At 42.9% G+C, this 26,867-nt stretch overlaps 1 protein-coding gene across 1 annotated transcript in view; it reads right to left on the reverse strand.

The window, feature by feature from the left end:
• Positions 1-1,357: 1,357 nt before the first annotated feature.
• The window catches only part of LOC106607058 (sodium/potassium/calcium exchanger 3), a 167,485-nt gene continuing 141,975 nt past the window's right edge, over positions 1,358-26,867 (reverse strand). The window contains exons 3-17 of the mRNA XM_014203625.3: positions 23,189-23,265; positions 22,741-22,815; positions 22,506-22,590; positions 13,847-13,950; positions 13,641-13,715; positions 13,420-13,445; positions 13,259-13,312; positions 12,983-13,110; positions 12,717-12,877; positions 12,314-12,581; positions 11,950-12,116; positions 11,157-11,271; positions 8,041-8,153; positions 4,831-4,896; positions 1,358-4,691 (exon numbers count right to left, since the gene is read on the reverse strand). Coding sequence (XP_014059100.2) covers positions 4,542-4,691; positions 4,831-4,896; positions 8,041-8,153; positions 11,157-11,271; positions 11,950-12,116; positions 12,314-12,581; positions 12,717-12,877; positions 12,983-13,110; positions 13,259-13,312; positions 13,420-13,445; positions 13,641-13,715; positions 13,847-13,950; positions 22,506-22,590; positions 22,741-22,815; positions 23,189-23,265 — 1,664 coding nt within the window. The 3' untranslated portion in view covers positions 1,358-4,541. The remainder of the gene's footprint in view (positions 4,692-4,830; positions 4,897-8,040; positions 8,154-11,156; positions 11,272-11,949; positions 12,117-12,313; positions 12,582-12,716; positions 12,878-12,982; positions 13,111-13,258; positions 13,313-13,419; positions 13,446-13,640; positions 13,716-13,846; positions 13,951-22,505; positions 22,591-22,740; positions 22,816-23,188; positions 23,266-26,867) is intronic.

The raw sequence follows: 26,867 nt of genomic DNA on the forward strand, positions 1-26,867 counted from the left end.
CTGTGCCTTTGAAGATTTGTCTCTGGTCATGAAACTACTGTACAGGCTGGTTGTTTTAACAAAGTCAATTCTGAATGTCAATAGATTTTTTGATTCGTTCTCATCAATGACAACATTCTAGAGCTGAGTTATCATTCATCGAAGTATGGTATCTGGGGTAATCTGGTTCATGATTATATAATTAAGGGGGCCTTTCCTTGTAGAATGTTGATAGCTGTATAGAACACATTGATTGCTAAGATGCTCAAACTTAATAGCTATACTTACCGACACAGGATAAACTTTATCTCTCATGCTGGCCCTGACCAAACCGGTAAGTCGCCCGTCACTATAGCTGCACTGCTGTCCAGACTTATAGTGGTCTTCTCCCCTTTTAAGGCTCTTATGCTCATCCTTGAAAAATGCCATGAGGTCTGAAATAGACACCGAAGTTGAAATACTGTACAAACAATTATCTAGGCTATTTTTTTATCTACTGCTCTGCTAACTAGTTAGCTTGTGTAGTCTGTGGCTAGCTAAAACAGGGGACGTAAGAAGTTAATGGATTGGACATAGGAGGTCTCTGATTGCGCTAGTAAACCCTAATAATGTAAACCCTGCCCATTTCTACAAGTTATCTTCTTACAATGTGATTTTAAACCTAACCTTAACCACACTGCTAACCTTATGCCTAACCTTGAATGAAGAGCAAAAAGCAACAACAACAAAATCATAAATGTTTATGATGGCCAATTTTTACTTTGGCTGTGGTAACTAGTCAACACCGTTTTGCCTTTTGTTGAAACGCATATCTGCCCTCTCACTGGCTAGAATGGTCCACCTGATCTTGCCTCCTCGATACTATAGGCCGACAGTTTGTCAAAATTGATTTAGGAGAATGAACGTAGCAGGATAGAAAAATTAGGTTAAATTTAGGAAAAGGGTTAGCTAAAATCATCTTTATCCTATCAAGACATGACCGTGTGGGGGTAGCCTGCAACATTGTTTTTCAGCATTATGAGAGTCTGATAGCATTTTTGTAGAATAATGTCAAGAGCAGGCCAGAGTGAGCTGCATGGTCACTCTCTCTGCTAATTTGCCATGTGCATGTGCTCCAACAATTGTGAATGCCCAATATAATGCCACAACATTTACACAATAAAGGGGCAGTATGTGTTGTGAAATTAGACAGATAATTGACTAATGAAAATACCGGTTTAGTGAGTATCTCTGTTTCACATTCTCTTTCTCCTCTCTTTAATTTCACATCTAAAGTTACGTTATAGACTTTATGATAAAAGCTTTTCTGGTGGTAGTGTGGAAAGCAACACAAGGATACATGCATTACCTTAAGCAAATATACTTTATTTATGCGGAAGTACCAAAAGTATTCTAAATTACATCTGAAACACCGGCACACAAAGTAAACCATTCTGTTTTGATCTCCCTGTTCCGGAGGCATACTTCAGGTTATTTGATTAACATTACATCATCAAACTCAGCAATCCTATCAGAAACAACATGCAGTCATCTAGGAGGTCCAGTTCAACAGCGAAGTTTAGTGCCATCTTTAATATATATAATTCTGATTCGAATTACATTATAATTACCATAAATAATGTATTATATTAAAATATATCCATGCGAGTTAACAAAGAACAAGGTGATATCAAAATCTCAAACACAACACAACAAAGGACTAAGGAGGGTACCAAGGGGGACCTAAGATCATATTTATGAAAATATATTGAACAAATATACAGATTAAGACAAAATATATAAATACATGTATGTATATATGTACATCAGCAATATATCACCATGTGAACTTCACAAATTATTAAAATATTCCTTTCTTCAAGACCGCTCACCTGCAGATATGAGTCTTGGTGATAGTTTGGTGAATTTCAAGCACATGGTGGTAGAGCAGTTGAGGGGAGAACAGCTCATAATAATGGTCGGAATGGCGCAAATGGAATGACATCAAACAGATGGAAACCATGTTTGATATGTGATACCATTCCACCAATTCTGCCCCAGCCATTACCACGAGCCCGTCCTCCCCAATGAAGGTGCCACCAACCTCCTGTGTTGTATAGTACCTGTTTTCAGATCATAATCCTCATCAAACCAGGGACAAATGAACAGCAACATGACATCTGACCATATTTGTCAATGGTATTATGGCTAAGGATGAATATGTCACTGGTTAACATTTCAGTTAGATGTGCCACTGAAGATATCTTTTCAACTTAATGTATTGAATGCTGCATGGGGATATTTGTATGATAACGGCCAATTAAAACAAGTTAGGAGTCTTTGACTTATAGGCTTGGTAGATATGTCGATAAGTCACTTTTCATATCAAGCTTCCAGTGCAGACTTCTGTTAACCACTTAGTTTTAGTCTGCCCTACAATATACATTTTACTCTCTTGACAGAGGGATGTGCAACTGTACATACCATCTAGAAGTGTGCCTTCAATCAAACGAAAAGAAACAACATATTTACATTGTAAAGCTCATCATTATTGCATTATAAATGATTCTACATTTTAAAAACCGTTTTCCTTTGACATTAGAGTTGTGCTCCGTCTCTACTCATTTCCCAAGACAAATAAATATATGAACAAAAACAAACGATAAACATTCTTCAAAATAAATGCAACCCTAATACTTTGTACATTGAGACTTTTTTTAAAATCATAACTTATGTATTTGAGATATTGTGTTATTGGTCCATAAAATGAGTGTTCACAAGATGTCATTCAGAGCAGTTTGTAAAGCAAGTTTTTCTCTCCAATAAATGTGTGTTATTTGCATTTATGAAAAAAACCTAGGAGATGAAAAAGCGTTGTTTTTACAGATAGTGTTAGGGCTCTATTCAATCTGTAAAACTTGAAGTGTTACAGATTCCGCAACAGAAATGTAAAAGTAATTCCCGATTGAGTCAGACTATATGCAGCGTTTACCGTTTAATGTAAACTCTGCTGAAGCGGGAACATTGCCTTTAAATTTCAATCCCGCTTTAAAACTGAACTTCCGCGATGCGGATTGAATAGAGCCCTTAGTCTGCTGTGTGTTTACAGTGGTGTGATAAATATATTTTTTTAAAGGTGCGATGGTGTTACTAACATAGCAAACGTTCAATCAACGCCGACTGGTTGGCTTGCCTTGAACAAGTGTCCTAGAATCCCCTGCATGTCTACAGATTACGTATGATATAATCCCTAAAACTAAAGGCGTAAAGGACATAAGAACTGATTTAAATCTAGCACAACCTACCATCTGGACAAATCTAAACATTGTGCATTACAAAAAACGAATTACCGCAGCTCAACCAACACAAGGTCAGCATAAGTTCAGATGCTTTATTTAAAGTGCAGCTCTACCTCTATGAATCATAACACTGGGAGTACTCATTAGTACAGAAATGCCTAAATTCCTCTGTGTGTCGGTGGAACAGGAAATCCATCCTTTACACAGGAAGTCCATCTAGGCAATGTACATTTGGTAAAAGTTACTTGGAACAAGAAAAAGTATGTAGGAATCCAATATTGTGCTGTAGTTCATGGTTGTGCCGCTATGTGGCAGCACATATTCTCTTGAGCTCCATGTGTGGGAAAAAAGGAGTTTACTGTTTCACAAAGCTTGCTTCATTTTACCAGATTGCCATAATAATCAGCAAGTAGAGACACTCATTGTCATTGAAACAGAGACCGTCTCCCACCTTGGACAGACACCACATATAATATACTTCAGTGCAGTCTCACTGAATAGGTTTGACTTTGCTAAGGATGCATTTTCTTCTGTAAATTGTGACGATCTAAATCAAGTCCATCATAGAGTGCTCAGAATACCTTTAGTAGAGATTCCTCTTTTGCCAAGTCGAAAGGATGTTTCCCCTAAAAGTGACTTTAGACTGGAGTCTCATAACATGCCAAGGGCTGTTGGTGTCACTAAGCTCTACAGACAGTATCTCCAAAATTAGCTAATCGTCGAGGCCAATGCAGGTTGGTTTGGATTTAAAATAGATAATGTTCAATAAATTAATAAATAGAATATCTGCCTGCATGTATTTACAAAGCGGAAAACATTTCATTTAATATTGTTCAAACAACACTATTCCAGTACACATTATAGACTCGTATCAGACCGGCTTTCATCAAAGCCAGTTAGCAGCTAATAAACATATTACATCATAAATTGTCATCAAGATCACATGGTAGAATATAATGCAGTTTCAGACACCTTTACAAAAATCCTAAACAAATAAAAATCTTCACATCAAAGTAGGCAGTAGTCGACAAAAATTGCTTCGTTCACGAGTCCTGTGTGAAAGCTTTTTACAAGTCAGTTTGTGCTCCTGCATGTGTGCCCAGTTTGTCTCCTCTCCTCTTTAAACCACACACACGCTACTCCCTATTGCACTGACCATAAAGAAAATAATAATAATACAAATATCTGAGGTGCAGACAGATCCCTCCCAAGCCGGACCATCTCCTGGAGAGAGGGGGCGGGAGGACGGGGAGGAGAAAGAGAAGGGAGAGTGAGAACTGGGTCTCAGCGGTCTCTGCAGGTGGGCAGGTTGACGAAGGTGAAGACGTTGTACTCAATGAGGATGGAGAAGCAGAGAAAGATGCAGTACATGAGCAGACACACCAGGCCCAAACGACGGTCCAGTTTCCACCCATTCAGATGTACCCCCAGGACCTAAGAGAGCGAGGGAAGAGATTAAGGAATTACATTTATGGTTGCTCTACTAAAATGTTATTCTGCATAGACGGTAAAATACAATACACAAGTATATTTTATTCTTTAAAATCTTAGACATATACATGGAATGACTCACTGTGAGGAACACAGACCCCAACAGAAGTCCCACAGAGAAGATGAGCCCTTTGCTGTTCAGTTTAATCTAAGAGAAGAAAGGTTTAAACAGGCACAGAAGAAGTTAAACCATGGGGTTGGGAACTGATTTACAACACTTTTGCACCAGTATAAAGTGTACACCTGCTATTTCCAGAAGAGAATAATAGTTTCAAAAACACAAGTTACACCACCAAATGATTATATGGTCTTATGCCAGCTCTTTTTTTGGGGGGCCCTTTTGAAATGTATACAGTATCCATAAGCTGTTCTCTGTATGGTGCATTCGGAAAGTATTCCCCTTTACCTTTTCCACATTTTGTTACGTTACAGCCTATAGCTGCTTCATCGAGAGCATCCTGACTGGTTGCATCACTGCCTGGTATTGCAACTGCTCGGCCTCTGACCGCAAGCCAAAAAAGAGGGTAGTTCGTATGGCCCAGTACATCACAGCTTCCTGCCATCCAGGACCTCTATACCAGGCGGTGTAGAGGTAAATGGTCAAAGACTCCAGCCATCCTAGTCATAGACTGTTCTCTCTGCTACCGCATGGCAAGCGGTACCAGAGCGCCAAGTCTAGGTCCAAAAGGCTTCTTAACAGCTTCTACCCCCAATCCATAAGACTCCTGAACAGCTAATCAGATGGCTACCCAGACTATTTGCATTGTCCCCCCCCTCCCTCTTTTATGCTACTGTTTATCACTTTGACTCTACCTACATGTACATATTACCTCAATTACTCTGTACCGGTACTCCCTGTACATAGCCTTGCTACTGTTATTTCACTGCTGCTCTCAATTATTTTGATTTTTACTTAACACAAATTTTTCTTAACTATGTTGTTGGTTAAGAGCTTGTAAGTAAGTGTTTCACTGTAAGGTCTACACCCGTTGTGTTTGATGCATGTGACAAATAATACTTGATTTGATTTATTCCAAAATGGGTCAAATGTAATTTTTTTTCTCATTAATCAACACACAGTACCCCATAATGACAAAGCGAAAACAGGTTTTTAAAAATGTATGTAAATGTATTAAATATAAAATAGTATTCAGACTCTTTGCTATGAGACTCGAAATTGAGCTCAGGTGCATCCTGTTTCCATTGATCATACTTTGATCATACTATGTTTCTACAGCTTGATGGGAGTCCACCTGTGGTAAATTCAATTGACTGGACATGATTTGGAAAGGCACACACCTGTCTATATAAGGTCCCACAGTTAACAGTGCATGTCAGAGCTTTAAACCAAGCCATGAGGTCGAAGGAATTGTCTGTAGAGCTCCGAGACAGGATTGTGTTGAGGCACTATCTGGGGAAGGGTACCAAAACATTTCTGCAGCATTGAAGGTCCCCAAGAACACAGTGGACTCCATCATTCTTAAATGGAAAAAGTTGGAACCACTAAGACTCTTCCTAGAGCTGGCCATATGGCCAAACTGAGCAATCGGGGGAGAAGAGCCTGGTCAGGGAGGTGACCAAGAACCCAATGGTCACTCTGACAGAGCTCCAGAGTTACTCTGTGGAGATGGGAGAACCTTCCAGAAGCACAACCATCTCTTCAGCCCTCCACCAATCAGGCCTTTATGGTAGAGTGGCCAGACGGAAGCCACTCCTCAGTAAAAGGCACATGACAGCCCGATTGGAGTTTGCCAAAAGGCACCTAATTGCCAAAAGGCACCTAAAGACTCTCAGACCTTGAGAAACAAGATTCTCTGGTCTGATGAAACCAAGATTGAACTCTTTTTGGGCTAAATGTCAAGCGTCATGTCTGGAGGAAACCTGGCACCATCCCTACGGTTTAGCATGGTGGTGGCAGCATCATGCGGTGGGGATGTTTTTCAGGGGCTGGGACTGGGACACTAGTCGGGATCGAGGGAAAGATGAACAGAGCAAAGTACAGAGAGATCCTTGATGAAAACCTGCTCCAGAGCGCTCAGGACCTCAGACTGTGGCGAAGGTTCACCTTCCAACATGACAACGACCATAAGCACACAACCAAGACAATGCAGGAGTGGCTTCAGGACAAGTCTCTGAATGTCTTTGACTGGCCCAGCCAGGGCCCGGACTAGAACCTGATCGGACATCTCTGGAGAGACCTGTGCAGTGACGCTCCCCATCCAACCTGACAGAGCTTGAGAGGATCTGCAAAGAAGAATGGGAGGAACTCCCCAAATACAGGTGTGCCAAGCTTGTATTGTCATACCCAAGAAGACTCGAGGCTGTAATCACTGCCAAAGTAAAGGCGCTGAATACTAATGTAAATGTGATATTTCCTCCCCCAAAAATGTATATAAATTTGCAAAAATGTATAAAAAACTTTTTTTTGCTTCGTCATTATGGGGTATTGTGTGGAGATTGATGGGGAAAAAATGATGTAATCAATTTTAGAATAAGGCCGTAACGTAACAAAATGTGGAAAAAGTAAACTGCTTCTACACCTGTATTGCTTGCTGTTTGGGGTTTTAGGCTGGGTTTCTGTACAGCACTCTGTGACATCAGCTGATGTAATAAGGGCTTTATAAATACATTTGATTGAAGGGGTCTGAATACTTTCTGAATGCACTGTATCTCACTCCTACATTAGCCCCCAATACACAGCTCAATTCCCTAACACACAGTCAAAGCCTTCATTGAGAATAATCATGTAACACGCCACACTACAAAAGCAGCAAGGCAGCAAAGCTTGTCTGTCTGCTCCTGGGAACAGATTAATGTAGGCATTCCTTCACGGCCACAGCACCCCGACGTGTGTTTTATCTAGTGTGATTCAGGCACACTGGGCTACAGGTGCACTCAACGCTGTATTTCTCTTGGACTGCTGACAGCTACTTTTCTCCTATTTCTTTCAGATGTTAGGACCCAATCACATGTCAAACTGGAATATATATGTTTATCTACAGTGATCACAAATAACAGATGCTCCAATGGCTACGTAAATATGTCATGACACTGACTAATACTGTACATAAACATACATAACATTGGTGCCATTTGACAGGAGCAGAGAGGGCTCTGGACAGAAGATCAATTGTGTCATCTCTCACAATAAAAAGCAACATCAATATTACCTTCACAGAATAGGCCTATCACGTATACGTTTCAGATGTCAGTTTTTATTGTGCATTTCTGATGGAGGTTTACTAAAGACCTTACACAGCCAGGGTTAGGAGAAACAGTGTTTGTTACTTACATACGAGCCGTAGTTGATGGCCAGAGTCTGCAGTGCCCAGGGAAGGCCCAGTCCAATAAGGATATCAAACACATTACTGCCTATAGAGTTCGAAACAGCCATGTCCCCAAAACCTGAGAGACACAGCAAGAGGGAGCATGAGAGGGACAAAGAGAAAGGGATGGAAACAGGGAGAGAGAAGAAAAAGAGGAGATGCAAAGAAAGAGAGGGAGAGAGAAAGAGAAATCAATAGACTGAGATGTTGGTCAACATCGGTAACATCAATAAAGAATTCTGACTTGCTGAGGTAATCAGGTCGCCACAAACAACAAATACAACAACCACAAACAGACTGTCATGGAATGTGTTTCCATTTCTCTCTCTCAGACTCTGATACATTTTTGAAAGGGGAGCGATAATTAACACATAAAATAAATGGATGGAGGAAGGCGCCACGCTGGGTTCTCTTCAGTCCACCCGTCCCCGTCACTTCCACACGACTCAGTCACAGAGACAGATGACAACCTCTCCCCTCTTCCTCATCTCATCTCTCTATCGCCCTTCTCTCTGTTGACCATGTACACAGAGTGTGGAGCTCTTTGATTCCTGTGTGTGTTCATAGGGTGGGGGAGCAGCAGGGCAAACAGCACTGGAAAAATGGCACCGTTTTCATGCTCCTAACCAACTGTGCTATTTTGTTCGTTTTTTTGTGCCGACAACGTTGTCCCCACAGTGACTGTACGTACATATCCCAACCAGAAGCCATGGATTACAGGCACCATCCACATCGAGCTAAAGGCTAGAGCTGCCGCTTTCAAGGAGCGGGACACTAATCCGGATGCTTCTAAGAAGTTACGCTATGCCCTCAGACGAACCTACTACACCGGCTCTGACGCTCGTCGGATGTGGCAGGGCTTGAAAACTATTACGGACTACAAAAGGAAACCCAGACGTGAGCTGCCCAGTGACACGAGCCTACCAGATGAGCTAAATGCTTTTTATGATTGCTTCGAGGCAAGCAACACTGAAGCATGCACGAGAGCACCAGCTGTTCTGGACGACTGCATGATAACGCTCTCGGTAGCCGATGTGAGCAAGACCTTTAAACAGGTCAACATTTACAAAGCCGCGGGGCCAGACGGATTACCAGGATGTGTATTTAAAGCATGCGCGGACCAACTGGCTTCTCCCTGACTGAGTCTGTAGTACCTACATGTTTCAAGCAGACCACCATAGTCCCTGTGCCCAAGGAAGCGAAGGTAACCTGCCTAAATGATTACCGCCCCGTAGCACTCATCGGTAGCCATGATGTGCTTTGAAAGGCTGGTAATGGCTCACATCAACAGCATCCTCCCGGATACCCTAGACCCACTCTAAGTCGCATACCGCCCCAACAGATCCACAGATGACGCCATCTCAATCGTACTCCACACTGCCCTTTCCCACCTGGACAAAAGGAACACCTATATGAGATTGCTGTTCATTGACTACAGCTCACCGTTCAACACTATATTGCCCACGAAGATCCTGGGACTTAACATCTCCCTCTGCAACTGGAGCCTGGACTTCCCGATGGGCCGCCCCCAGGTGGTAAGGGTAGGCAACAACACGTCTGCCACGCTGATCCTCAACACTGGGGCCCCTCAGTGGTGTGTACTTAGTCCCCTCCTGTACTCCCTGTTCACCCACGACTGCGTGGCCAAACATGACTCCAACACCATCATTAAGTTTGCTGATGATCACCGACAATGATGAGACAGCCTGTAGGGAGGAGGTCAGAGACCTGACAGTGTGGTGTCAGGACAACAACCTCTCTTTCAATGTGAGCAAGACAAAGGAGCTGATCGTGGAGTACAGGAACAGGTGGGCCGAACAGTCCCCCATTAACATCGACAGGGCTGTGGTGGATCAGGTCGAGAGTTTCAAGTTACTTGGTGTCCACATCACCAACGAACTATCATGGTCCAAACATACTAAGACAGTCGTGAAGAGAGCATGACAACACCTTTTCCCCCTCGGGAGACTGAAAAGATTTGGCATGGGACCCCAGATCCTCAAAAGGTTCTACAGCTGCACCATCGAGAGTATCCTGACCGGTTGCATCACCGCCTGGTATGGCAACTGCTCGGCATCTGACCATAAGGCACTACAGAGAGTAGTGTGTACGGCTCAGTACATCACAGGGGCCAAGCTTCCTGCCATCCAGGACCTATATAATAGGCGGTGTCAGATGAAAGGCCAAAAAATGTAGGCTCCTGTCTCCCAGGTCATAGACTGTTTTCTCTGCTACCGCATGGCAAGCGGTACCGGAGCCCCAAGTCTAGGACCAAAAGGCTCCTTAACAGCTTCTAACCCAAGCCATAAGACTGCTGAACAATTAATCAAATGGCCACCGGACTATTTACATTGACCCCCCCCCCCCTCCATTTATTTTGTACACTGCTGCTACTCGCTGTTTATTATCTATGCATAGTCACTTCACCTCTCCCTACATGTACAAATTACCTCTGTCACGTCCTGACCATAGTAAGTTGTTAGGGCGTGACAGGGGGGTTTACTAGTTTAGTTTTTCTGTGTTATGTTCAAGTTTTGTATTTCTATGTTGGGTTGTTCTAGTTTTGTATTTCTATGTTGGGCTGTGTTTGGGATGATCTCCAATTAGAGGCAGCTGGTCATCGTTGTCTCTAATTGGAGGTCATATTTAAGTTGGTGTTTGCCCCACCTGGGTTTGTGGGAGATTAATTTTGAGTTGTGTATGTTTTACCTCTGCGTCACGGTTTGTTGTTTTTTGTCATTCAGTTTATTTATGTATTGCATAGTTTCACAGTATAAATAAAATGTGAAACGACACACACGCTGCACTTTGGTCCGCTCATTCCTACAACCGTGACAACCTCGAGTAATCTGTACCCCCACACGGTACCGGTGCCCCCTGTATATAGCCTCCTTTATTGTTATTTTATGTTGTTACTTTTTATAATTTTTAGTTTTTTGTTTATTTGGTAAATATTTTCTTAACTCTTCTTGAACTGCACTGTTGGTACGGTAAGGTCTACACTTATTGTATTCGGCACATGTGACAAATAAAGTTTGATTTGATTTTGATTCGGTAGAGAAAGTACTCTGTGTGTCCTCACCTTGCCGTGCAACTATAAGACTGGCCATGCAGTCAGGGACACTGGTGCCAGCTGCCAGGAAGGTGATGCCCATGATGACGTCGGGGATACCCAGAGTAAATCCGATCACTGTCACCTGAAGGGAAGAGACACACACACATCAGTGAGTTTATTTTTTATTAATTCTCCCCAATTTCGTGGTATCCAATTGGTAGTCACAATCTTGTCCCATCGCTGCAACTCATGTACGGATTTGGCAGAGGTGAAGGTCGAGAGCCATGCGTCCTCCGATACACAAACCAACCGAGCCACGCTGATTCTTGACCCGGAAGCCAGCCGCACCAATGTGTCGGAGGAAACACTGTACACCCGGCGACCGTGTCAACGTGCACTGCGCCCGGCCCGCCACAGGAGTCGCTAGAGCGCGATGGGACAAGAACATCCCTGCCGGCCAAACCCTCCCCTAACCCGGTCGACACTGGGCCAATTGTGCGCTGCCCCATGGGTTTCCCGGTCGCGGCCGGTTGCGACAGAGCCTGGACTTGAACCAGGATCTCTAGTGGCACAGCTAGCACTGTGATGCAGTGCCTTAGACCACTGCGCCACTTGGGAGGCGTCAGTGTTGTGTGTGTGTGTGTGTGTGTGTGTGTGTGTGTGTGTGTGTGTGTGTGTGTGTGTGTGTGTGTGTGTGTGTGTGTGTGTGTGTGTGTGTGTGTGTGTGTGTGTGTGTGTGTGTGTGTGTGTGTGTGTGTGTGTGTGTGTGTGTGTGTGTGTGTGTGTGTGTGTGTGTGTGTGTGCGTGCGTGTGTCCTCACCATCCAGACCATGACATAGGAAAAACCAGCAATCCAGAGGGTGGAAGTGACGAAGGAGACCATGAACCATCTCTCCCAGAGAGTGTTGGCACAGTTAGGTACCGTGAAGAACAACAGCAGGCACAGAGGCCAGGCCAACAGCCACTTGATCTTATTACAGCACCCAGCTAGAGAAAGAGATGGAGGGAGAAGGAAAGAAGAAGAGATGCAGTTTCAATTTGTGTTCTTTGCTGGATTTACATTAATTGATGTTTTTATTGAGGAAATCTAAAAATACCTTTAGGCGAGTGATGACCAACACAATAAAGAGAGCTCAGAGAGACTGAACATTTTTGAAACCCTGTAATGTTATATTGGTTTTTACCTGGGGCGTGAAAGGGCACGAAAGGTCCCTCCCCTACGTCCTCCTCCTCTTCATCGTTCTCATTATTCTCATTGTCTTCGTTCTCGTTTTCCGTCTCGTTGCCGGCCTCCACATCTCCCCTGTCGTCCTCTCCATGGTGACCACGGCGACCTTTGACTCCCTTCTCAGGCCCGCCCAGTCCGTTCTCCAGGCCCCGCCTACTGCCGACCTTTACTGTGACCTCTGAGTCTCCGTTAGTGAACGGCCGGGTGCTAATCAGACGCTGTCTCTTCACAAATACATGCATACGCACATGTCATATGCTGTACAAAGATTTTCAAAATAAGTATGCTGTAAGAATACAGTTTATTCACACAGCAAACAGAAACACGACCACGTGTGCAGAAGGCATGTGTGGTCATACCTCAGTGATGAGCATGCGTGAGGCCATGGAGAGGCGTGTGCGAGGGGAGAAGTGGCTGGTGATCATGATCCTCATGCCGGCTTCAGAGAAGGACAGTTGGTGGGGGTAGGCTGACAGCAACTCATCTACCATCAACACTGACTGCTTTCTGTGGAAGTTAGCTACAGGAGACACACAGAGAGCGAGAGAGAGACGTGAGCGATGTGAGAGAGAGAGATGAGACAAACACACACAGACACATGTATGGCAGAACGGTCAGACCGTACTTTTCTTCAGCAGGACAGCGCTGGCATCACAGTTGTCATCCAGGTCAGCGTTACTGGCTGTGCCGTTCCCCAGGCTGGACGAGTTCTTCTTCCGCCTCTCCAGGAAATGCACAATGTTGGAGTTAAACCTATACACATAAAGGAACAAGAGTTAAACCTAGACAAAGAGGGACAGTACAAGGCTGTGGATACAATTTCATACCTCTACTCAGGATACATGAAATGGTTTTGAAGTGTGTTTGTGTGTGGTATTGATGGTTTCAGACACAGACTTACTTCATTATCAAAATATAGCCGAAATACATCAGAACCAGTGTCAGAGACTCCCACCTGGAACACAAATCAAGAGGGATTCAATTGAAGCTGATTTTTAACAGCTCTACAACACAACACAGGTGTATGTGCTGTATACATAAGAAACTGAAAGCCATACTTACCATGAAACCTTTTCATCATATATGAACTGTAAGGAGACAAAGAAGAATGACACTGAACACTTTGAAGAATGATTGGAAGTACAGTATTAGCTTTTGGGGTTCACTTTTCTCTGATGTAAACATTAGTATATGGATCCACTCTGTAGATACACCATCTGATCAGCAGGAGGCAACACACTAAGGCCCACTTCAATGGTTTGCAATGGTCAGGCTCCACTCACCACTATAAGAGCAGTGATGGACAGGGTGTAGTACATAGAGTCTCTCATAAGAGACCAACGAGACAGATGCACTGCCTGAGAGAGAGAGAGAGAAGGGGAGAGAGGAACGGTCTGTAAGAGTGGAAGAGCCAACATTTCACCCCCATGTATTCATCCCTTCCTGTGTGTGTGTCTGTGTCTGTGTAAGCCAAGGTACAGAAACCTACCTGGCCAGCAAATATTCCACACACTCCAATGATGCAGAGGATATTGAAGACAGCTGAGCCCACGATCGTGCCCACCCCCACATCCCCTTTAGTGATGAACACACCTGCACAGAGACAGTGAAAAGACAGAACACCCATGGGTTATACAATGGTTAGGAATGGAGGGCTACACACTTATATATGTAAACTATTGACATGGTTAACATATACAGTATGTATACAGTTTTTTAAAATATTTTTTTTATTTCACCTTTATTTAACCAGGTAGGCCAGTTGAGAACAAGTTCTCATTTACAACTGCGACCTGGCCAAGATAAAGCAAAGCAGTGTGACAAAAACAACAACACAGAGTTACACATGGGATAAACAAACGTACAGTCAATAACACAATAGAAAAATATATGTACAGTGTGTGCAAATGTAGTAAGATTAGGGAGGTAAGGCAATAAATAGGCTACAGTGGCGAAATAATTACAATTTAGCATTAATACTGGAGTGATAGATGTGCAGATGATGATGTGCAAGTAGACATACTGGGGTGCAAAAGAGTAACAACAAAAAAATAACAATATGGGGATGAGGTAGTTGGGTGGGCTATTTACAGATGGGCTGTGCACAGGTGCAGTGATCGGTAAGCTGCTCTGAGTTATATTGTATATCACTGTCACTCATTAAAAATAAAGGGTTTTTGTCACATACACCAGATAGGTGCAGTTTTACAGGGTCAGCCATAGTAGTACAGAGCCCCTGGAGCAAATTAGAGTTTCGTGCCTTGCTCAAGAGCACACCAACAGATTTTTGGTATTTGAACCAGTGACCATTTCAAATCAAATCAAACTTTATTTGTCACATTCGTCGAATACAACAAGTGTAGACCTTACCGTGAAATGCTTACTTACAAGCCCTTAACCAACAGTGCAGTTCAAGAAGAGTTAAGAAAATATTTACCAAATAAACAAAAGTAAAAAATAAAATAAAATAAGTAACACAATAACAAGACTATATACAGGCGGTACCGGTACTGAGTCAGTGTGCGGGGGTACAGGTTAGAGGTAATTTGTACATGTAGGTAGGAGTGAAGTGACTATGTATAGATAATAAACAATGAGTAGCAACAGTGTACAAAACAAAGGGGGAGGGTCAATGTAATAGTCCGGTGGAATTGTAATTGTTCAGCAGTCTTATGGCTTGGGGGTAGAAGCTGTTAAGGAGCCTTTTGGTCCTAGACTTGGCACTCTGGTACCGCATGCCGTGCGGTAGCATAGAAAACAGTCTATAACTTGGGTGTCTCTGACAATTTTATGGGCTTTCCTCTGACACCGCCTATTATATAGGCCCTGGATTGCAGGAAGCTTGGCCCCAGTGATGCACTATCGTCTGTAGTGCCTTACAATCAGATGCCAAGCAGTTGCCATACCAGGCGGTGATGCAACTGGTCAGGATGCTCTCGATGGTGCAGCTGTAGAACTTTTTGAGTATCTGGGGACCCATGCCAAATCTCCTGAGGGGGAAAAGGTGTTGTCATGCCCTCTTCATGACTGTCTTGGTGGGTTTGGACCATGATAGCTCGTTGGTGATGTGGACACCAAGGAACTTGAAACTCTCGACCCGCTCCACTACAACCCTGTTGATGTTAATGGGGGCCTGTTCGGCCACCTTTTCCTGTACTCCACGATCAGCTCCTTTGTCTTGCTCACATTGAGGGAGAGGTTGTTGTCCTGGCACCACACTGCCAGGTCTCTGACCTTCCTATATGCTGTCCCATCGTTGTCAGTGATCAGGCCTACCACTGTTGTGTCGTCAGCAAACTAAATGATGGTGTTGGAGTCGTGTTTGGCCACGCAGTCGTGGGTGAACAGGGAGTATAGGATTAAGTACACACCCCTGAGGGGCCCCAGTGTTGAGGAGCAGCGTGGCAGACGTTGTTGTCTACCCTTACCACCTGGGGCGGTCCGTCAGGATGTCCAGGATCCAGTTACAGAGGGAGGTGTTTAGTCCCAGGGTCCTTAGCTTAGTGATTAGCTTCGTGGGCACTGGTGTTGAATGCTGAGCTGTAGTCAATGAACAGCATTCTCATATAGGTGTTCCTTATGTCCAGGTGGGAAAGGGCAGTGTGGAGTACGATTGAGATTGCATCATCTGTGGATCTATTGGGGCGGTATGTGAATTGGAGTGGGTCTAGGGTATCCGGGAGGATGCTGTTAATGTGAGCCATGACCAGCCTTTCAAAGATCTTCATGGCTCCCGACGTGAGTGCTATGTGGCAGTAATCATTTAGGCAGGTTACCTTCACTTCCTTGGGCACAGGGACTATGGTGGTCTGCTTGAAACATGTAGGTATTACACTCAGTCAAGGAAAGGTTGAAAATATCAGTGAAGACACTTGCCAGTTGGTCCGCGCATGCTCGCAGTACACTTAGTACTCGCGTTAAGCCGTCTGGCCCCGCGGCTTTGTGAATGTTGATCTGTTTAAAGGTCTTGCTCACATCGGCTACCGAGGGCATTATCACGCAGTCATCCAGAACAGCTGGTGCTCTCGTGCATGCTTCACTGTTGCTTGCCTCGAAGCGAGCATAAAAGGCATTTAACTCTGGGCAGCTCGAGTCTTGGTTTCCCTTTGTAGTCCATAAGAGTTTTCAAGCCCTGCCACATCCGAGGAGCGTCAATTTTAATCCTATATTGACGCCTTGCTTGTTTGATGGATCGTCTGATGGCATAGCGTGATTTCATATAGGAGTCCGGATTAGTGTCCCACTCCTTGAAAGCGGCAGCTCTAGCCATTAGCTCGATGTGGATGTTGCCTGTAATCCATGGCTTCTGGTTGGGATATGTACATACGGTCACTGTGGGGACGATGTCGTCAATGCACTTATTGATGAAGCCGATGACTGAGGTGGTATACTCCTCAATGCCATTGGATGAATCCCGGAACATATTCCAGTTTGTGCTAGCAAAACAGTCCTGTAGCGTAGCATCCGCGTCATCTGACCACTTCCATATTGAGCGAGTCACTGGTAATTCCTGCTTTAGTTTTTGCTTGTAAGCAGGAATCAGGAGGATAGAATTATGGTCAGATTTGCCAAATGGAAGGCGGGGGAGAGCTTTGTATGCATCTCCGTGTGTGGAGTAAAGGTGGTCTAGAGTTTTTTTTCCTCTGGGTGCATATGTGACATAATGGTAAAAAATTGGTAAAACAGATTTACGTTTGCCTGTATTAAAGTCCCCGGCCACTACGAGCGCCGCTTCTGGGTGAGCATTTTCTTGTTTGATTATGGCCTTATAGAGTTGTTTGAGTGCGGTCTTAGTGGCAGCATCGGTTTGTGGTGGTAAATAGACAGCTACGAAAAATATAGATGAGAATTCTCTTGGTAGATAGTGTGGTCTACAGCTTATCATAAGGTACTCTACCTCAGGCGAGCAATACCTCGAGAATTCTTTAATATTAGACATCGCGCACCAGCAGTTTTGACAAAAAGACACATACCCCCACCCCTCGTTTTACCAGACGTAGCTTCTCTGTTCTGCCGGTGCATTGAAAACCCCTCCAGCTCTATATTATTTGTGTCGTTGTTCAGCCACTACTCGGTGAAACATAAGATATTACAGTTCTTAATGTCCCGTTGGTAGGATAATCGTAATCGTAGGTCATCAATTGTATGTTCCAATGATTGCATGTTAGCAAGTAGAATTGATGGCAGTGGGAGTTTCCTCGCTCGCCTACGGATTCTCAAAAGACAGCCTGATCTTCGTCCTCTTTTCTTCTGTCTTTTCTTCACGCAAATGACGGGGATCGAAGCTTGTTCCCGTGAGAGCACTGTATATTTCTTGTCGGACTCGTTAAAGGAAAACGCTTCTTCCAGTTCGTGGTGAGTAATCCCAGTTCTGATGTCAAGAAGTTATTTTCGGTCATAAGAGACGGTAGCAGCAACATTATGTACAAGATAAGTAAAATAAATGACGCAAAAAAATGAACAAAATAGCACAATTGGTTATGGCATGTAAAACGTCAACCATCCTCTTCGGCGCCATCTTAACTCATTTGAACTGGGTATTGGCCCAACCTTCTAACCACTATGCTATATGCCGACCTAAGACATAAAATATAGTGGGCCTGCTAACAAAGTAATGAAAAAGGTATCCAGCTGGGCACACCATGTCATTTCAATGTGGACATTTGGATGATATTTGGTTGATCAATAAGATTTCAACCTGTATTCACCCACTCAAAAAGACAGCCAGAACTTTATTGAATTATGAATGTGTTATCACTATGCTTTCAACCATCTAAATGCAAAACAAAGTTCAAATGGGAATACAATGTCAGATATTTTGTATTTATACCACAGCATTGTTGAATACTCATTTCTGATTGGTTAGAAGGGCATTCTAGAATGGACAATAAAACCAGATAATGGGACAGGTGAAATAGATATCGGGACACCTTGCAGTCATGATGCAATATGCGCCTACACACCTAGACCCTACTTACTACAAAGTTACAGAAAGCTAAACCAACAACCACACAAACCAAAATTGGATACATTGTAAACACAGGTCCAATGAGGAAAAAATTAACGAACAGCTAGCTAGCTAGCATTGATTTGTTTTTGCAGAGATGTATTTTTTTGGAACATCTGATGACCTAATTTGGTGAGTGATGACCATGAATTTCTCTGGTGCCTATGTTGCAGTCATGACGCAAGTAGCACTATGCTGTCAAATCCTCCTACATGTTTCTAGTTTGACAAGATGTTTTCAGCAACTGGTATTTTTTAATTTGGTTGTGAAATTGGCAGGTTTTCTAGCAACAAACTTTTCAGCTAGCTTCTAGCCTAGTGTTTGATATGCAATGCAATCTTCTTTTAATGACGGGCCAAGTGTCCTGGCGAGCTTTTCTATCTATGCCAGGCAAAATCAGTCATCATCAGCTCATTGTTATGGATGTATCCAAATGATTGTCAATAGAAAACAGCTTAAACATACGCAAATTCTGCGAATGTTGTTATTCTGGCTACAGAGGTCGTGACTGTGTTAGCCGTAGCTAGTTGACCAGCTAGCAAGCAAGGGACAAGAACATTGCCAGCGAGCATGGAAACAGAATATATACAGTACATTCAGAAAGTTTTCAGACCCCATGACTCTTCACACATTTTATTGTTACAGCCTTATTCTAAAATGTATTAAATAGTCCCCCCCCCCCTCATCAATCTACACACAATACCCCATAATGACAAAACAAAAATAGGTTTTCAAAAATGTTTTGAAATGTATAAAAAAATGCAATATCACATTTACATAAGTATTCAGACCCTTTACTCAGTACTGGAACAGGTCTTTCCAGAGATGTTCGTTCGGGATCAAGTCCAGGCTCTGGCTGGGCCACTCAAGAACATTCAGAGACTTGTCCCGAAGCCACTCCTGTGTTGACTTGGCTGTGTGCTTAGAGTCATTGTCCTGTTGGAAGGTGAACCTTCGCCCCAGTCTGAGGTCCTGAGTGCTCTGGAGCAGGTTTTCATTAAGGACCTCTCTGTACATCTTTCCCTCAATTCGGACTAGTCTCCCAGTCCCTGCTGCTGAAAAACATCCCCACAGCATGATACTGCCACCACCATGCTTCACCGTAAGGATGGTGCCAGGTTTCCTCCAGGCGTGACGCTTGGCATTCAGGCCAAAGAGTTCCATCTTGGTTTCACATTACCAGAGAATCTTGTTTCTCATGGTCTGAGAGTCCTTTAGGTGCCTTTTGGTAAACTCCAAGCGGACTGTCATGTGCCTTTTACTGAGGAATGGCTTCCGTCTGGTCAATCTACCATAAAGGCCTGGTTGGTGGAGTGCTGCAGAGATGGTTGTCCTTCTGGAAGGTTCTCCCATCTCCACAGAGGAACTCTGGAGGTCTGTCAGATTGACCATCAGGTTCTTGGTCACCTTCCTGACCAAGGCCCTTCTCCCCCGATTGGTCAGTTTGGCCGGGCGGCCAGCTCTAGGAAAATTCTTGGTGGTTCCAAACTTCTTCCATTTAACTTCTCGAGATCGATGTCCCTTCCATGGGACGGTTGAGCTAACGTAGGCTAATGCGATTAGAATGAGGTTGTAAGTAACAAGAAAATTTCCCAGGACATAGACATATCTGATATTGTCAGAAAGCCTAAATTCTTGTTAATCTAACTGCACTGTCCAATTTACAGTAGCTATTACAGTGAAATAATACCATGCTATTGTTTGAGGACCGTGCACAATTTTGAACATGAAAAGTTATTAATAAACAAATTGGGCACATTTGGGCAGTCTTGATACATGATTTTGAACAGAAATGCAATGGTTCATTGGATCAGTCTAAAACTTTGCACATACACTGATGCCATCTAGTGGCCAACATCTAAATTGCAGCTGGGCTGGAATAATACATTATGGCCTTTCTCTTGCATTTCAAAGATGTTGGTACAAAAAAATACAAAAGAACGCTTGTTTTTTCTTTGTATTATCTTTTACCAGATCTATTGTGTTATATTCTTCTACATTCCTTTCACATTTCCACAAACTTCAAAGTGTTTCATTTTAAATGGTTCCAAGAATATGCATATCCTTGATTCAGGGCCTGAGTTACAGGAAGTTAGATTTCAGTATGTTCTTTTAGGCGAAAATTGAAAAAAGGGGCGTATCCTTAAGAGGTTTTAAGAATGATAGAGGCTACTGTGTTCTTGGGGACCTCCAATGCTGCAGACATTTTAAGTTTGAATAAATACTGTTACATTAGTTTGTAAAATAGGCCTAACTTTAGGCTATATACTGTATTACAAAAGTAGAATGATAGAAGCCACCCTTCTTATGTAAATAAGGTATTTCCTTTTTTATTTGTAATACATTTCCAAAAATGTCTAAAAACCTGTTTTCGCTTTGTCATTATGGGGTATTGTGTGTAGAATGATGAGGAAAATAATACATTTTCATGAATTTCATCAAGGCTGTAATGTAACAAAATGTGTAAAAAGTCAAGAGGTCTGAATACTTTCCGAATGCACTGTGGAACGAACAACTGGTTCTCGTCCATAAATATTGAACTTATCGAACGAAAGACTGGGTCGCGTCTCTAGCAACCAAAAGATGATGACATCTCTTATAAATGACATCTCTTCTAAAAATATCCCCAAAATTGTTTTGGTTTGTAAATGTGTGCATTAGTATTGTTGTTTTTTGGCAACTTTGGTATAAGTGGAATAAACACCTCCGTTCTGTACTGTACATGAGCTGAGCAAAGGGGCTTGGCTCAGCCTCGTCCTGCTGCCTCGTCCATTATTTCCAAAGAATGTATAGAATGTCAGTGTTTATCCCTTACTTATACAACACTTTAATGTGTTATCACTGTGCTTCATCTAACAGCACAACCCCAAAATAAAAAAAAATGCCACATACACCCCAGCTACAATGAAATAAGTTGTTTTACAGGGTCAACCATAGTAGTATGGCATCCCTGGAGCAAATTAGAGCTTTCTGCCTTGCTCAAGGGCACGTCGACAGATTTTTCACCTTTTGGTTACTGGCCAAACACTCTAACCGCTAGGCTACCTGCCACCCTACATCACCCTACATGTCCTACACCCTAAATGACCTGGATTGCAGTTGAGATTACATTAAAAGTACATAGTGCAAGTTATCAATGCTGTTCCAAGATTCTGCACAGATTATTATAGCAATTGTGAAGATATCCACAGACCTGCAACCTTTACATGCCATCTTGAACATGCACGCTTTCTATGAATACATAAGTCTCATAGCAAAGGGTCTGAATTCTTATGTAAATAAGGTATTTCCTTCTTTTTTTAAATAAAAAAATGTGTTATACATTATATTGAATTGTGTTTGGTTGACAACGCTTCCAAATATCAACGTTTAAAGTACATTTAATGCTTGGATAGTTTCATCTGAGCCACTGGTTTAATCCTATTCTTAAATTTTTATTTTTGGTTTCGTTGGAGACGTGAATCCAACATATTATTTCTTAACTTGTCAACAAGTTAATAGGCTGTTTACTGTATTGAAGATGTTATATTGAATTGTGTTTGGTTGCCAACTTGTAAGTCGCTCTGGATAAGAGCGTCTGCTAAATGACTTAAATGTAAATGTCAACGAAACCAAATATCAACATTTGAAGAAGATGTATCTTTTGTGAGTTTATTAGTGGCACTTTACATAAAATTTGATTTAGTGCTATTCTTTAACTTAGATTTTTTGGTTGAGATGTAGACCAAAGATGGAGATCCAACCTATGATTAACTTGAAGATTACATTTGAAATCAACCAAAGTTTGAAATCCAAGGCCTATATATATGTATTGTCTATTTTCAGTTTCTGATCATGTACAGTATATAGCGTTGAAGATCTGATGTTGTTCCAAAGATAAAAATTCAACATAGACAAACCCTGTATAAAATATGTTGAAAATTGGTTACAATGATGACATAATCCTGTAGTTGAAATTTCACCCTCAAAACAACAGTTGATTACTTTTTTCCAAACCAATGTATTTTCCATGTAGATTCCACGTCACAATATGTTGACAAATGACGTTGAAAAAAACATTGATTCAATCAGTTTGTGCCAAGTGGAATGTGTCTAATAAATGACAAAGATGTGTCCATCCGTGTGTCTGTACATGTCTCACCGATAACAGAGGTGAAGAGTTCAGGAGCTGAACTGCCGGCTGCCATGAAGGTTGCACCTGCCACATCCTCACTAAGATGTAGACGCTGAAAGAGAGAGACAGAGAGAGCGAGAGAGAGAGAGAGAGAGACAGAGACAGAGAGTAGAAAGCACATCTTGAAAAGAAGAATTGTGTCCTTGAAATTCCAAATGAATTGACCCCGACCCTGCTACAGAATAGTGTATAACCTTCTTACCTCGCATATCTTCTCCAGAGAGGGAACAAAGTAGTCGTCACACACCAGAGCCAGTGCATAGAACATGTACATGGCCTACAGAGGAGTAGCACAAAACAAAAACAAAAACATACCCATGCATGAACAAACTTGGTGATCTCTGCAGTGTTCTGGAACCTTGAGTTTCTTCATGTGATGCACATATAGTCTCCCTTAGTTCAATGTGTCTGTCTTTTGCGCGAAAGTATCCTAAGCCAAGACACTCTCTGTGCCAGTGGCCTCGTATGTCAGCTAAGCCTCTGTCCAACATCTAGCACCCCAGCCAGCCAGAGATAAAAACAATCCTGCTTTTAAATGTATGGTCAGTGCATCACACAGTCAGTGGCAGATAGCGTGGCAAAAGTGTATGTATAGTAGAGTGTGTGTACAGGTGTGTGTTGGTGTGTGTGTTGAGGGGTTGGACACTCACAAACAGGACGTGTAGGGCCACCGCTCCCTCTGTGCGCTCCTGGTTGGTGAACAGGTCTGTGGGGAACTCATGTAACGCTGGAGAGAAAACACACACACACACATATATTACTAAACAGGGAGAAACACAGTCTCATTTAGTGCAGCAGAGACACGTGCACTGGCACAACCATATACAGTCTATTTGAGTGACAGGACCTAAAAATAGCCTTGCCATGATTGCGTGTTTGTTTGTGTGTATTTGTGAGTGGAGCAGTGTGTGTGCATGCGTGGTGATGGCTGCTCAATGTGCGGTGACATTCTCACTCTGAACACCCAAGAGGTTGTGTGAGTCAGCCAGCTTCAGTCTGTCCTCAGTGCCCAAACACAACACAGCCATCTCAACTCATAGGAATTGACAAGGCCCCAGAGAGAGAGAGAGAGAGAGAGAGAGTGAGAGAGAGACAGAGGGGGGATGAGAAGAGAGAGAGCGAGCAAGAGAAAGCGAGAGAGAGAGAGTGGAGAGCGGGATGAGTGACAGAGAGAGCCAAGCCATGTGTGGGAGACAAAACAAGGGAAATATGACCACATTTGAGAAAAGATGAAGGAACACAGATGTACACTACCGTTCAAAAGTTTGGGATCACTTAGAAAGGTCCATTTTTTGTCCATTACAATAACATCAAATTGATCAGAAATACAGTGTAGACTATGTTAATGTTGTAAATGACTATTGTAGCTGGAAACAGCAGATTTTTTTATGGAATATCTACATAGGCGTACAGAGGCCCATTATCAGCAACCATCACTCCTGTGTTCCAATGGGGCACATCGTGTTAGCTAATCCAAGTTTATAATAAAAGGCTAATTGATCATTAGAAAACCATTTTGCAATTGTGTTAGCACAGCTGAAAACTGTGGTCCTGATTAAAGTTAGCAATAAAACTGGCCTTCTTTAGACTAGTTGAGTATCTGGAGCATCAGCATTTGGGGGTTCAATTACAGGCTCAAAATGGCCAGAAACAAAGAACTTTCTTCTGAAACTCATCAGTATATTCTTGTTCTGAGAAATGAAGGCTATTCCATGCGAGAAATTGCCAAGAAACTGAAGATCTCATACAACGTTGTGTATTATTCGATTCACAGAACAGGGCAAACTGGCTCGAACCACAATAGAAAGAATGGGAGGCCCCGGTGCACAACTGAGCAAGAAGACAAGTACATTAGAGTGTCTAGTTTGAGAATCAGATGCCTCACAAGTTCTCAACTGGCAGTTTCATTAAATAGTACCCGCAAAACACCAGTCTCAACATCAACAGTGAAGAGGCGACTCCGGGATGCTGGCCTTCTAGGCAGAGTTGCAAATAAAAACCCATATCTCATAATGGCCAATAAAAATTAAAGATTAAGATAGGCAAAAGAACACAGACACTGGACAGAGGAACTGGCTCTAACCAGTGTTCGTTGTCCGTAGCTTATGCCTGCACATACCATAACCCCACCGCTACCATGGGGCATTATGCTCACAACGTTGACATCAGCAAACCGCTCGCCCACACGACACCAAACACGCTGGGATTCATCCAGCGTGCCAGTGGCCATCGAAGGTGAGCATTTGCTCACTGAAGTCGGTTACGACAAACTGCAGTCAGGTCAAGACCCTGGTGAGGACAACGAGCACGCAGATGAGCTTCCCTGAGACGTTTCTGACAGTTTGTGCAGAAACTCTGGTTGTGCAAACCCACAGTTTCATCAACTGTCCGGGTGGCTGGTCTCAGAAGTTCCCGCAGGTGAAGAAGCTGGATGTGGAGGTCCTGGGCTGGCGTAGTTACACTTGGCCTGCGGTTGTGAGGCGGTTGGGCGTACTGCCAAATTCTCTAAAAGGATGTTGGAGGCGGCTTATAGTAGAGAAATTAACATTCAATTCTCTGGTAACAGCTCTGGTGGACATTCCTGCAGTCAGCATGCCAATTGCACGCTCCCTCAAAACTTGAGACGTCTGTGGCATTGTGTTGTGTGACAAAACTGCACATTTTAGAGTGGCCTTTTATTGCTCCCAGCACAAGGTGCACCTGTGTAATGATCATGCTGTTTAATCAGCTTTTTCTTTAAATCCCCCCCCCCAAAAAATGAGAGTATTTATTGAATATTCTAAACATACAATATACTTGCAGTGAAGCTGCTCAATAACGACATCATACCAGTCATCCAACAGATTCCCATTCAGAGCGACACACAGAAGCATCCAAGGTCAATGCCCTGCTCAAGGGTATGTTGACCGCTCTACCACCAGGCCAAAAAACGTGAACCCGAACCCTCCAAGATCCTCCCCACAGTTCCCCAATAGCTGTCCCTCAACCATTCAAGACCCCTCCCACAGTCCCCCCCCGGAAGAAAAAATTATAATAATAAAATGAATTCCATTCCCCACCCCCCAATGCACCAACAACCAAGAGAATGAACTAAAGAGAAAAAAGGAAAAGACAGAAGAAAACATCAGCTTCTTGATATGCCACACCTGTCAGGTGGATGGATTATCTTGGCAAAGGAGAAATGCTCACTAACAGGGATGTAAACAAATGTGTGCACATCATTTGAGAGAAAAGCTTTTTGTGCATATGGAAGATTTCTGGGATATTTCAGCTCATGAAACATGGGACCAACACATTACATGTTACGTTTATATTTTTGTTCAGTATAGCTTCATTCTTGTGTATTTTATTCTTCTTGTGTTACTATTTTTAACTGCATTTTTGGGAAGGCCTCATACTTAAGCATTTCATGGTAAAGTCTACACCTGTTGTATTCGGGCCATGTGACAAATAAAATTAGGTTGATCCCTCCCTTCCTACCACCATAAGTGCAGTACAGACACATTCTCCCAGTAGGCAACACACCGGAATGCATTTTACACAGTGGCTCTGCAGCCAAAGCAAGCAGACCCAGGGCTATTGTCCACTCTGTACCCAGTGCTGCCTACTCTTATCTAGGGTAACCACTCAGGGACCCACTCATCCAACCAACCCTGCTGCCAACAGCACAACTAACAAGTATGGCTTCACTACTCAGAACTCCACACACAAACACACAGACATATACAAAGGCACACACACATGGTGCGAGTCATTACAAATACTTCAACCACACGCCAACCAGAAAAAACAAACCAACAAATAACTATATCAACAACAACAAAACAAGATGATTAGATAAGCAAAATAGCAATCTCCATCAATAAAGAGAGGGCTTTTCTGCTGGAGTTCACTTCAGCTTATTTCAGTTCAGTGATTCTTGGTAGTGGCGAGGGTTGGGGTCCTTATTTGTCCATGAATCAACTGAATAAAGCCATTTTGGGGCATCTTTTACCATGTCTTAAAACACATAACAGAGGATCAAGCTCTATCCAGTATGATATTTTGCTCTTTGTTTTGAAGCAGTATGAAAGCATACAGTGCATTCAGAAAGTATTCAGACCCCTTCCCTTTTTCCGCATTTTGTTACGTTACAGCCAAAGTGGATTAAATAAAAAATTACCCTCATCAATCTACATTTACATTTACATTTACATTTAAGTCATTTAGCAGACGCTCTTATCCAGAGCGACTTACAAATTGGTGCATTCACCTTATGATATCCAGTGGAACAACCACTTTACAATAGTGCATCTAAATCTTTTAAGGGGGGGGGGGGGTTAGAAGGAT

Source organism: Salmo salar, chromosome 01 (genome assembly GCF_965601325.2).
Source record: "Salmo salar chromosome 01, fSalSal1, whole genome shotgun sequence".
In the NCBI taxonomy this organism is placed as follows: domain Eukaryota; kingdom Metazoa; phylum Chordata; class Actinopteri; order Salmoniformes; family Salmonidae; genus Salmo; species Salmo salar.